The sequence below is a fragment of the Melitaea cinxia genome, chromosome 2 (assembly GCF_905220565.1).
Source record: "Melitaea cinxia chromosome 2, ilMelCinx1.1, whole genome shotgun sequence".
In the NCBI taxonomy this organism is placed as follows: Eukaryota; Metazoa; Arthropoda; class Insecta; order Lepidoptera; family Nymphalidae; genus Melitaea; species Melitaea cinxia.
This window is the reverse complement of record NC_059395.1, coordinates 3,544,295-3,558,299: the sequence shown is the minus strand read 5'-3', so window position 1 is coordinate 3,558,299 and position 14,005 is coordinate 3,544,295. Positions and strand designations below refer to the sequence as shown.

Genomic DNA, 14,005 nt, shown 5'->3' with positions numbered 1-14,005 from the left:
ATATCCGCAATTTTTTGGCTTCCCATCATTGTCTATGCGCACGCGCAGTGTATATACACCTGTCTTATGATATAAACGATTTGTTCAAATTATTTATATTTATTTAAAAATTAAGGAAAGCGGAGTTATTCAAATCTGTACTTGAGCAATTATAAATGCAACTTCAGCAGGGTTTTAACACGTTGAGCAATTTAAAATATTGTATACATCAAAAGATATAGGAGTTTGAAAATATTGATAAATGAATTTTTTCAACGACTTTTTTGATTTATAATTAAATAATTTGAGGTGAGCAATTTAAAAGGATAACGTAGTTGAATTGAGCTATTGAAAATCTATCGATTAGTATCTTTTTTATTACGAATATCCGCAATTTTTTGGCTTCCCATCATTGTCTATGCGCACGCGCAGTGTATATACACCTGTCTTATGATATAAACGATAAATTTGTTCAAACTATTTATATTTATTTAAAAATTAAGGAAAGCGGAGTTGTTCAAAACTGTATTTGAGCAATTATAAATGCAACTTCAGCAGGGTTTTAACACGTTGAGCAATTTAAAACATTGTATACATCAAAAGATATAGGAGTTTGAAAATATTGATAAATGATTTTTTTTCAACGACTTTTTTGATTTTTAATTTAATAATTTGAAGTGAGCAATTTAAAAGGCCAACGTAGTTGAATTGAGCTATTGAAAATCTATCGATTAGTATCTTTTTTATTACGAATATCCGCAATTTTTTGGCTTCCCATCATTGTCTATGCGCACGCGCAGTGTATATACACCTGTCTTATGATATAAACGATAAATTTGTTCAAATTATTTATATTTATTTAAAAATTAAGGAAAGCGGAGTTGTTCAAATCTGTACTTGAGCAATTATAAATGCAACTTCAGCAGGGTTTTAACACGTTGAGCAATTTAAAATATTGTATACATCAAAAGATATAGGAGTTTGAAAATATTGATAAATGAATTTTTTCAACGACTTTTTTGATTTATAATTAAATAATTTGAGGTGAGCAATTTAAAAGGATAACGTAGTTGAATTGAGCTATTGAAAATCTATCGATTAGTATCTTTTTTATTACGAATATCCGCAATTTTTTGGCTTCCCATCATTGTCTATGCGCACGCGCAGTGTATATACACCTGTCTTATGATATAAACGATAAATTTGTTCAAACTATTTATATTTATTTAAAAATTAAGGAAAGCGGATTTGTTCAAAACTGTATTTGAGCAATTATAAATGCAACTTCAGCAGGGTTTTAACACGTTGAGCAATTTAAAATATTGTATACATCAAAAGATATAGGAGTTTGAAAATATTGATAAAAGAATATTTTTCAACGACTTTTTTAATTTATAATTAAATAATTTGAGGTGAGCAATTTAAAAGGACAACGTAGTCGAATTGAGCTATTGAAAATGTATCGATTAGTATTTTTTTTTACAAATATCAATATTTTATTTGTGCAAACTATTTATATTTATTTAAAAATTAAGGGAAGTGGATCTGTTCCAAACTATACTTGAGCAATTATAAATGCAACTTGAGCAGTTTTTTAACACTTTGAGCAATTTAAAATATTGTATACATCGAAAGATATAGGAGTTTGAAAATATTTGATTTTTTTTTTAAATTTTGATTTTTAATTAAATAATTTGAGGTGAGCAATTTAAAAGGACAACGTAGTTGAATTGAGCAATTCAAAATCTATCAATTAGTATTTTTTTTATTACAAATATCATTATTTTGCGGGCTGGGGTGGGGTAGGTGACCAAATGAAAAAAAAAAACAACAACAACAAACACATGTTTACCTTTATATACTCTTTGCACGTGTTGATGACTTATCGTTAGACAGAAAAACAATTTAGTTTTGCCGTATATTATACAATATAACACAATGGGTAAGAAGAAAAATAAGAATAAAGTGAGCGGCGCAGTTAAAACCGCTGCAAAAACGGAGAAGAAACTTGCAAATAAACTTAAAAAGGAACTCGCTAATTTGGGAGAGGTTAGTAATTACCGAGTTTATTTCCAATTTATCCCGAATCGGTCAATCGGTCCCGAAATTCGGTTTTACCTAATCTAAAGCTTTACCCTAATTTTTTTTTTTCGTTATTATTGTGATGAACATACTTAAAGCACAGCAAAAAATCCAGTAGTTTTGTGTTGTGTGCTTTTTGGTTTTAAGTTAGTTAAATTATTACTATATTAAGATGTCTATAAGCATACTACATTATGTAATAGGTACTATTAGTACCATATAAAACACATCAATACAAAAGTCTGTAACATTCAACTTTTGACATAAACACATGTGATTAATTATAACAGTATTTAAATTTATTTAATTATAATAATTGTAAAACAAATTCTAATTAAAATAATATCTCTATTGATATAAAAAATGCTAATTTAAACTAGTATAGATAACATTTTTGAAATTCACAATAAATCTGTTATAACTGTTTTAACTTCCGATCACTGCGGTCAAAAATTCTCTCTTAATGAGAAAATTAACATAAATTCTCGAAGAATTACATGTACACCAATAACGGTAAAGAGAACGAACAGTTTTAGGGATATTGTAGTGCAAAAAATATGTAAAGTAGATATGATGGCACAAGATCCAGATGTAATCTATAATTCAGTTTTCAAATTAATTTTAGATGAATTCTATAACATTTTTAAACTTAAAACTTACGATGTAAATGTAAACTTAAAATTTAGTGAATGTGCCTCTCAAGGTATCTATAAGAGTAGAAATAGGTTGTACGAACTGTACAGTATGAAGCAATGGAAGCAGGAGACTAGATTTTTGAATTATGTAAAAGAATATTCTAAAACTTTTAAAGCTGTTTGTATGGCTACTAAATCAAAATATATCAAAGATAAAATTATTAATTCTGATGATAAAATTAAATGCACATGGAATATAATTAATAGTATCTGTGGGAAACGTAACAAGCAAACTATACCAATCGAATTAAATATAAATGGTGCTGTTGTAAGCTCGGGTGACATGTTGGCTAACGTATTTGAAGCCTTTTTCGATAAAATACCCATTGACTTAACTTCTCGACTGAATTCATCTTCAACTGATTCTACCCAACTTCTTAAAAATAACGTAAGCAAATGTAATTTTGATTTTTCATTCTCGCAGGTTGATTCTTTAGATATTCTAAAAGCTTTTAAGAGTCTTAATATTAAAAAAACAAATGATCTGTGGGGCATTTCAGTTTAATTAATTAGTTCTATCATTGATGACCTCGCCCCGTACTTAGCTTTAATTTTTAACAATGCTATTAAAGTGGGGTCTTTTCCAGATTTGCTAAAATGTAGTAAAGATTTACCACTTTTTAAAAAGGGAAATCGAAGTGATCCCTGTAATTATAGACCCATTTCAATCCTACCGTCCTTAAGTAAAACATTTGAAAAAATTATGCTAAATCAACTTCTTTTCCATTTAAAAGTTAATGGAATTTTTCACAGTGAACAATATGGTTTTACTAGAGGTCGCTCTACTACAGATGCTGATGTGGCACTTCTCAAACATATATATGACGCTTGGGAGAGATCACAAAATGCTATTGGTATATTTTGTGACCTATCAAAGGCATTCGATAGCCTGGATGTTAATGGTAAAGCTCTTAATCTAATTGCTTCATATCTATCTAATAGAATTCAACACGTATCAATAAACGGAACGAAGTCTTCTGGATCTGTGCTAAAAATGGGCGGTCCACAGGGGTCGATTCTGGGTCCATTTCTTTTTTTAATATATATAAATGATCTGCCATTTTATGTTAAATATATTTGTGATATAGTGCTATTTGCAGATGACACTTCTCTAATATTTAAAGTTGATAGGAAAAAAGTAAACTATGATGACGTGAACGCATCTTCGCCGCGAATTCAAAATTGGTTTAAAATAAACAACTTGGTTTTGAACACCAAAAGAACCAAGTGCGTTGTGTTTTCGTTACCTAATGTTAAGCATCCAAATTATAATTTTATAATAAACAACGAGAGGCTTATTATCAATGATACTACAGTTTTCTTAGGGATACATTTGGACTCAAAACTTCAGTGGAATTCCCATTTGTTATCCTTGAATGGTAGACTCAGCTCCGCGGCATTCACAGTTAGAAAAGTACGACAACTGACCGACGTTGCAACTGCACGCTTAATATATTTTAGCTATTTCCTTAGTGTTATGTCTTACAGCCTGTTACTGTGGGGTAATGCTGCAGATATTGAGACTATATTTATCTTGCAAAAAAGGGCTATTCGCGGCATTTACGATCTTGGAGCTCGAGTCTCCCTACGGGATGTTTTCCAAAAGTTGGATATATTAACGATCGCGTCGCAGTATATTTATAACAATATTATGTATATCCACCAAAATATTCATTGTTAGATAGATAGATAGATAGAATATACTTTATTGCACACCACTCGGAAAAAAAAAACATTACATAAAACAGTTATTTACACATAGAGATAGTAATGTACAAAGGCGGTCTTATCGCTTAGTAGCGATCTCTTCCAGACAACCTTTAGATATAGGATAATATGCATTGAAAAGGTAGCAGCGCAATTATCTGTATAATTTGTAAATTCAACATTATGCATGCAAACATGATGCATTTTCGTTCCCTACTCAAAAAATATAGAAAAAAAAAATACTTCATACATAGGCATATATACATAAAATATCTACATACATACAAAGCATACGTACTTACATGCAAACACATATACATATATACATACATACATACATACATACATACATATATACATACATACATACATACATAACATGTCGTCACAATTTAACAAAGTTAATAGAAATAGAAGATAAAATAAGTAAAAGTGATGCATTGATCATTGTTTTGAAATAAATAGTAATAATCGCAGTTATCGCGCTCCAAGTTTCCGACTGCGCAAAGCAAACGTTTCTTTTCTGGGTCATGGTATTCGCATGTATAATAAAATACCACAAACGATTTTGGAATTGTCTCAACATAAATTTAAAGTTTTTATTAAAAAAAAAATTAATAGGTAAAGCTTATTACTCGGTGCAGGATTACATAGTTGATAAAGATGTGTGGAGGACTTAGTGATGCTGCATTTCATGCAACATGTTTCTAATTTTGTACTAAAACACAGTTTATATATTATTTTCAAAAGAGTAACTGCGGAGTTTCTTGCCGATTCTTCTCTGCAGAATCTACATTCCGAATCGGTGGTAGCTTCAATTTTACAAAAATAATAATTTATTTTTAAAGTTTTAATTTGTAAAATGACGATTCAAAAGTGCTCTTGGAGCTTATTTGAATAAAGCTATTTTTGATTTTGATTTTGATTTTGAGTACTTAATAAGCATTAGATGTTACAAATTATTCATTTAGCACTATCACAAATACTCAAGATAATAATATTGAACAGAATTAAAAATTAATTTTAATTAAATAATTACTATAGTCTCTTTGATTATTGTGTTATAATTCTAATGCACATGTGGAAGATTATCTCTACAATTTTTTATACCAAGTTTGTATGTATAAAGTACACACAGTAACAAAGTATAATGTGACGCCGCGTTGGCGCAACAGTCACAGCCATGGATTGTACCTGTTGCGCTGGGGGTTGCGGGTTCGATCCCTGCACATGACAAACATTTGTATTGGCCATACAGGTGTTTGCCGTGGTCTGGGTGTTTGTGCAGTCCTTGTGGGTCTCCCCACCGTGCCTCGGAAAGCATGTTAAGCCGTCGGTCCCGGTAGTTTTCATGTACACCTGATAGCGATTGTTACTGATAGTAGGGAATATATCCGCCAACCCGTATTGTAGCAGCGTGGTGGATTAAGCTCTGATCTTTCTCCTACATGGGGAAAGAGGCCTATGTCTAGTAGTGGGATATTACAGGCTGAAGCAGGAGTATAAAAAAGCGGGTTTATATCAGGATGGCAATAAAATTTTTGAATTATACACAATAACAGTGTTGTTTTGATTGGTGAATGTGGCTTGTTATTGATAAGAATTAGTTAAGCAAAATGTGAAACTACCCCATCTTTAATACTACCCAACTTTACAATCATGTTTGTCTGTATTGATACAATAATTCGGAATTTAAGCACTACACAGTATGTAACTATTTTAAAACTATTTTAATTATGTATTTATGGTGTACTATAGAGTAAAGATAATAAATTTTAGTTAATTGTTGTAAATCAGCCTTTCCCAAAGTGGGTGATAACGCCCCCTTGTGGGCGCTGTAGGCATAAAGGGTAAGGGGTGGTAAGAGACCCAGAAAAAATTGGTGGCATTGTGTAGAGGCTTGGGATTAAAATCATCCTTAACATTAGTTTTTAAATTAGAATCGATTATATTTGTTTTATTTTGAATAAAAAATACTTGAAAAAAGGGGGGGCACTATAAAATAATTTATTCTAAAAGTGTAAAGTAGACAAAATAAGTCTGGGAACCCCTGTTATAAATTAATAAATAAATACTTAGAAGTACACATTTTCCGTATTTGTGGCTGTGTGGTTATGGCAGCAAAGTATATAGCCACCCCCTCTCTTCCCGTGGGTGTCGTAAGAGGCGACTAAGGGATAGCACAGTTCCACTACTACCTTGGAACTTAAAAAGTCGATCGATGGCATATTCAACTGCTGGCTTTGAAATACACAGACCGAAGGCGGGCAGCAGCGTCTTCGGTGCGACAAAGCTAGCCCTGCGGTCACCAACCCGTCTACCCAGCGTGTTGACTATTTTATATACTGATTAATTAATATTTGCAGGAAGATATAGCCAAAGTTATAGCAGAAATTGAGAGAGAAGAGGCTAAACGAACAGCAGCGGCAGAAAAAGTACTGCCCAATCCACCAACAGCAAGGGCGTATGCCTCTCTGACTCCTCACCCCACTAATAATGAACTGATCTTGTTTGGAGGGGAGTTTCATAATGGAAAACAGGTAATTTATATTTTCCACTATTATAGCATATTACATAAGCGATAGAAATGTATTTATTATGATTTAATAATTCTATATAATTATAATGATTTAATAAATATAATTCTAGACTTTTGTTTGGGTCATTTTATCTCAAAAAAAAAAAAAAAATTTTTATACATAAATCTATCTCCATCCAAAATTATTTTGTGAATTGTCATATATTAGACAGACATATTATGATGTTGGTAGTTCTATTCTTGCTCACGATAGACATTTGTATTAGTACAACATTTTTTCTGATTTATATGTATGTACTTGTTGCTCTCCCCGCCATGCCTTGTTAAGTTGTCGGTCCCGATTGTGATCATAAACACCTAATATCAATTGTTACTCATAGTAGAGATTAAATTGTGTGGATTAATCAACCCTTCCCATATATGGAGAAAGAGGCCTATGCACAGCAGTAGGATATTACAGGCTGTATTAATAAATAATATATAGAAAAATGACATCTTACATTTATGAATTTAATTATTTTACAGACAGAAGTATACAATGACTTACTCTTCTACAACGCTGCCAATGGTACTTGGAAACAAGTGAAAGCACCTGGGGCTCCTCCACCCAGAAGTGCTCACCAAGCCGTTGCCACCCCAGCTAACAAGTAAGTCAATAACAACATAATTATACTGAAACAACAGAGTTGGATTGAGGTAAGTCACAGCAAGATATGTCCTGTTCAAAATCTGCAGCAGCCTATCTGTAAGTACCTTAACCGTACAAACGATCACAGCTAAATAATACTTCTCTCAAGTAGTGTTGGGTAAGGCTTTAGATTAAGAACCGTCGAATTATCTAAGCTCAAAATTTGACCGTTTATCGGCATAAATTCGTTACAATAAAAACCCTAACCTATCTAACTACCAAATTAGACTGTTTATCGACATAATTTGGTTGCAAAAAAAAAAAAAAAACCTAACCTATCTAACTTCAAAATACGGTTCTTAATCTAAAGCCTAGCTTAGTGTTGTGTTCCTGTAATGAGTAAGACCCGGCCAGATGTAATGGGTAGAGTCAGTTGTAAATAAAAATAAGTTCGCTCTTGCCAACTGCCATTGTATTAATATTTTGTATGTTATTGCACTTAAAAACACATATACAATTGAAACTTATTTACACTTTATTGTACACCAAACAAATAAAATAAACAAGCAACATTAACAATAATTTGTAGAAAAAAAATGTACAAAAGGCGTCCTTATTGCTTAAAAGCAATCTCTTCTAGGCAACCTTAGGGCAAAGGAGATATTTAGAGAGAGTTACTGTATTCTCTTTCAATATCAAACAGTTGACTACAAAAAGTATCATAATTACCTTTGATATGAAGTACATATGTATATACTGTAAGAATAAGAGCAAATTATTTCTATTCAACAGAGGTGAGCTGTGGGTGTTTGGTGGAGAATTCACAAGCCCCACCGAGACACAGTTTTATCATTACAAGGACTTGTGGAGGTTTTCTCTAACCGAAAAAAAGTGGGAAAAGGTTAGAATTCATTATGATTTTAAACAAAAAAAATTGTCTCTGATTATCATAGTCTTGGATTTTTATTCGTAAGATTCTGACTTAAATTATGATGATTTTTTTAATATTTTTTTGATTATGTGATTTATGACACAAATGAAATTTTGTCAATAATAAAGCAATTTAAGCAATTTATTTAACGAAAAATAAAATAAAAGTCAATATTTAATCGAATAATATTTCTTTTTTTAAACTCAGGTGATTGCACCAAATGGCCCGTCACCGAGATCAGGACACCGCATGGTGTTGCTGGGTAGAAAGTTGTTTGTGTTCGGAGGTTACTGTGACGACGGTAGAGAATGCAAATACTTTGACGACTTGTATACATTCTGTCTGGACACAAGAGAATGGAGCAAACTGACGCCGAGTGGCCGAGGGCCTACACCTAGATCTGCTTGTGTGATGCTCCCCGCTGGGAATGATTCAGTAAGTCATTTACTGTAATGTAATATTCTTTTGACGCAGATGCTCAGCTTTGGAATATTTACGAGTTTTTCAATCAATCAATTCATCTCGATTGTATCACTGCTGGTTACCCAATTTCGTACTGTCTAAAACTTTTTTAAAGAGCAAGTCAAAAGTTCTTCAATGGACATAATGATCTTAATCTCTCATTTTGGGTGGCTCTAAATATAACTTCTTTTTTCTTTGTTTTCAGTTAATAATCTACGGCGGTTTCTCTCGTGTCCGCGAAGGTCGCTCGGAGCGCGCAGTGACGCACCCGGACATGTTCCGGCTGAGCGCGCGCGGGACGGGCTGGACATGGCGCACGCTGGGAGCGGGGGCCGCTCGCGCGGGACAGGCCGCCGCCGCGCCTGTCTGCAGCGCGCGGGCGTACGTGTTCGGGGGGGTCGCGGTGAGTGACGGGGGGGAGGGGGGTTGTGTGTATGTGGCTGTGTGTGAGTGTGGGGCGGGTTGGGCGTGGCGCGTGCTGGGCGGTGGCGCCGCGCACGCGGGACAGGCCACCGCGCCTGCCTGGAGCGCGCGGCCGTACGTATTCGAGGGGGTCGTGTGTTCGTATGTGCGTGTGTGCGTCTGTGCGTCTGTCCGTCTGTGTTGTGTGGGGGGGGGGAGCGCGGGCGGAATGGGCATGACGCGCGCTAGGCGTATAGGCGCTAAAATTTGTATAATAGAAAAATAAGAAAAAATCGTTAGTTTAAACATTTGAACATGAACTTTAATTTATTACCAGGATATCGAAGAGACGGAAGAAGAATTACGGGGAGAGATGAGCGATGAGTTGAAAGTGTTAGACTTAGAGACGTGTCGCTGGCATCCCGTTCTCCTACGGAACGCGTCGACTGAAACGAACGAGAAAACCATTCAACAGGCGACGGAACAGACGGAGCAGACTGAAAAGGAAGAAATTACAGGTGGCTACTGGTTTTTTACACTATTATGATGACATGTAAGCAATAAGTCTACCTGATGGTGAGCTGCTACTAAAGCAAGCCGACGATGCATTTGCACTGTCACATTCACTGTCACAGCACTGGCTTATGGCTGTTGTGATGGTGGTCGGGTTTGATCTCCGCATGTATTGGAGTTTAGGAATACCGTGTCTTAGTTTTTCTTCAGTCAGAGAGAGTTTTAACTAGTATAATCCGGTCTAATTTTAATGTTAAAAAACGAGTGTGCTTTAGACCACGCGACTGAAGCAAAACTTACGACATGTAACTCTCACACAAATACAAGATAGGAACTATCTTCACCAACTTATAGCTCCCTTTCAACTTCCGTTCGCCGATCACACTTTTCTTAACGCATTTACCAGTTTATTCCCCAAGTCAAGCATGTCTAAAGAAGTTATACTTCAAAAATTATAACAACGTACAATCTCCGCAGTGGTGACGGACGAGGTGTTCAGCATGCGGCTGAGCACGAAGGCCCCGCCCCCCGGGGCACAGCCGGCCCCGCCCCCCGGGGCACAGCCGGCCCCGGGCGCGGTGGGCGGGGCGGGGGGCCGGCCGGGGCGTGGCGCGGGCCCGTTCGGGCGCATGTCGGCCGCGCTGGCGGCGCAGCGCTCGCAGCTCTACGTGTACGGCGGCGTGCTGGAGCGAGACGACAAGCAGTTCTACCTGGGCGATATGTACTCGCTCGGTCAGTGCACCTTTTTTTATATACAGCTAAGTTGGCAAACAAACGTACGGCTCACATGCCGTACCTGATAAGCTCGAAATACGTCCCCAGTTGGGCTGCTCCAGATTTTTGAACGGGTAATTTCGTGTTCATTCGTTATGAATGAACCAGCTATCTGTGTTTTTCTGCTAGAACCAAATCATCTAATCAACTTATAATCATTGCATAGTGGATCATTAGTTCCTAAACAAGCTACTAGAGGGTGCTGCTAAGTATAAGCTGCAAACAATACTTTTAAAGGAATGCGTGGCTTGCACTTTTTGGATTTTTCCAAATATTTATGTTTTGTACGCCACAAATCTATATATGTAAAAATGAAATGTCAAAATGTGTACGCGTATAAATTTTGAAACGACTGCACCTAAGCGGAAAATTCTTTTAGTGTTTCAGTACCAGGCAAACTTGTCTAAAAACAAATGTGTCATAAACTGACTATTATAGATTTTTAAAAATAAATAAATATAATTACATAACTCTTCTATGCTTTTTTAATCTATAATTTTACTTACAGATTTACACAAACTAAACGAGTGGAAGACAATCATCGAACAGCCAACATTGCCCGACTGGTTCGGTTCCGATTCTGAAGATGAAACCGATTCGGCAAGTGAAACAGATGGTAGTGAGGATTCAGAGGTCTCAGGAGATTAGACAAAACTATTATGTATATTAAGTATAAAAAGCTGACAAATATTAATATGAAATTTATAAATCTAGTTGCAGATGAAACAATAAGTTTCCAATACAGTAACAAGGAATCACTAGTATGTTACTCAGTTCATTGTGTGCGGTATTTATGTTTTATATAATTAAGGTCTGAGAAAATCTTTTCACATATCTTGAACCAAAACTATTTAAGAACTGTAATGCAATTTGGTTGGTGTGTACAGAACTTGATTGTGCGGGACATTTGTGCCTTGCGGGGCTGGGCATCCTTCCTATAGACGATACTATCAATGTTTAAAAACACCATTTTTTTCGTCAGCTCCTTAAATTTGTGTAATTATATTATAATTACAATTTCATTATAAAATGTAAGTGATATTTTCTTCATTGTTACAATTTATGTGTAAATAATGTAAGAAATAAATGAATTTAGTTAAAAACGGATATACTTGTTTTTATTTTAGTTCTTTCTCTGTTAAATTATTTAAGTAATGTTTTATTGCGGAATTTGATAAACTATACATTTGATAAATAATATAATTGAATTGTAAATAAAACTCCCAAACATACATGATAATTTTATTACATATTTACATATTGTCTACAATGTAGTGTCTATATAATTTATATATATATAATTCATGCAATGATCGTTATACATTCAATTGATTACAACAAGATCTAATTAATTTCGGAGAGAGAAAAGAACGATTTAATATATGAACAGAGCTGGATTTAGAGCACTGGAGGCCTCGGGGCAATAAAGGAATGGAGGCCCCCTGGCCCCAAATTATTTTCCAAATAAAATAAACAATTTTTTTTAAATGGTGAAAAGAGTAAAAAAATATAAAATATAAAGTTGTTTACTACTTTTTACTACTAGAATATTAATAAATAGTATTCACTAGTATTTGCTACTCTGAATTTGAATTTTTTCCGAAGTCTATGGTGGGGCCCCTCTTTTGTGGAGACCCGGGGGTGTGTGCCGGGGGGTTACCCCACCCCCCTCCCTAAAACTGGCCCTGATTATGAAAAATAACATATAATGTATTTTAGTAATTTCACATAATGACATTATTTATGAAAAGCGTAAACAATAGTCACCAGTTTTAATTATTTAAATCAGACCATTATCAACCGGTAAATATCAGTAGTGTTAGAGGTAAAGTGTAATCTTAAAATGTATTTTTAAGTTTTAAGTAGGTTTACGCAAGCTTCGGTTAGAAATTTTTAGAATTAATTTTTCCTAGCGTCATGAAGTTGTATTACTACTCGGCATTTCAAGTTTCTACTTGATTTAATAAATCGTTGTTTTTCTGACATGTGACATAATTGGTAATTGATAAGTTAGTATATAAATTTTTGTGTGAACTAAATGATAAGGTTCAGTATCTATAGTAAGACTTTAGATTAAGGGCCGTCGGATCTAAGCCAAAATTTGACCGTTTATCAGTAGAATTTCGTTACAAAAAAAAAAAAAGAATAACCCTAACCTACCTAACTTCAAAATGACGACCTTAATCTAGAGACTGGGCGTATCTATTACTTTTACACATTTTGTCATGATCTGACTTCATTTTAAGATCACTCTAAATATAATTGGGAAAGCATTTCTGACTATGATAATTTTTAAAAGTTTTAATTGTAAACTGAGAATTATACATGTATCCGTAGAATGAAGTTTGTTTTTAGCATCTCTACCAAATTCTTAATTGTTGACTGGAAAGCTTTAAAAGTACATATATCACGCTTATTGAAGTCCACTTTATGTAGCCTGAATGCTGTTTTACGTACCTAAATATAGAAGTTGCTCAAAAACGCATTATAGATTTTGCGCTAATTTACAGAAAAGTTTTCGCCTTGTCATATGTTAACTCACACTCAGATTATAGAGTATTTTAAAAGTAGTTTTAGGACATTTCATACCGTCATTTGCTTTCAGTTTTCGCTATGCCTGCCTTCAGAACCGTATACGTTCCAACAAGGGTGGCGTTACCTAGAGTACAGGGAGATCGGTGTGCCAGGGCGCCAAGAAACGCTTCCAATGGCACAAAGTATCGATATACAAATGGTTAAAAAGTAATCGATACATTTATCGAAATATCGATGCGTGTTTTTGTCGTTTGACATTATTGTTTTTCGGCGCCACAGATTTAATTGTTCCCGGCCGCTGCATGGGCTAGAGCCGACCTTCAAAATTGTCATACAATAAAAAATCATGGTATTATATTGTAATTGTTACCCTGTAACAAAGCTACTACAAACTACTAACGCTTACATTTTAAACATTTAACATTGACACAAAAAAAATTATATTATTTTACTTTACACATTAAAAATACTTTTAAGTATAAAAATATCTAAAACGATTGTTGATATGAGCTTATTATTTATATTTTAAGTATTAATCATTCACGGGTGTTATATAGTTGTTAATAATTACATAATTTTAATGTTTAAGTTGGTTGGCAAAAAGCCTTCATAGTAAATTCAGTTGATCCAAACGTTTATAATTTTTACTACATATTTATAAATATAGAAACACAACTTATTCGCAATTATTCTAAATATTTTATGCTATCTTTTGTAACATTTATAAGAATTTTAAAACGTGGATAAAATAAAGTATT

The 14,005-nt window shown here is 34.2% G+C and overlaps 1 protein-coding gene across 1 annotated transcript; it reads left to right on the top strand.

Annotated features, from left to right (window-relative positions):
- Window positions 1–1,798: 1,798 nt before the first annotated feature.
- Window positions 1,799–11,819, top strand: LOC123659719 (kelch domain-containing protein 4). The gene is made up of 9 exons (XM_045594905.1): window positions 1,799–2,028; window positions 6,830–7,003; window positions 7,528–7,649; window positions 8,423–8,531; window positions 8,769–8,996; window positions 9,229–9,426; window positions 9,763–9,943; window positions 10,416–10,670; window positions 11,221–11,819. The coding sequence occupies exons 1-9, from the start codon at window positions 1,918–1,920 to the stop codon at window positions 11,358–11,360; spliced, it is 1,518 nt and encodes a 505-aa protein (XP_045450861.1). The 5' UTR covers window positions 1,799–1,917; the 3' UTR covers window positions 11,361–11,819.
- The last annotated feature ends 2,186 nt before the right edge of the window (window positions 11,820–14,005 follow it).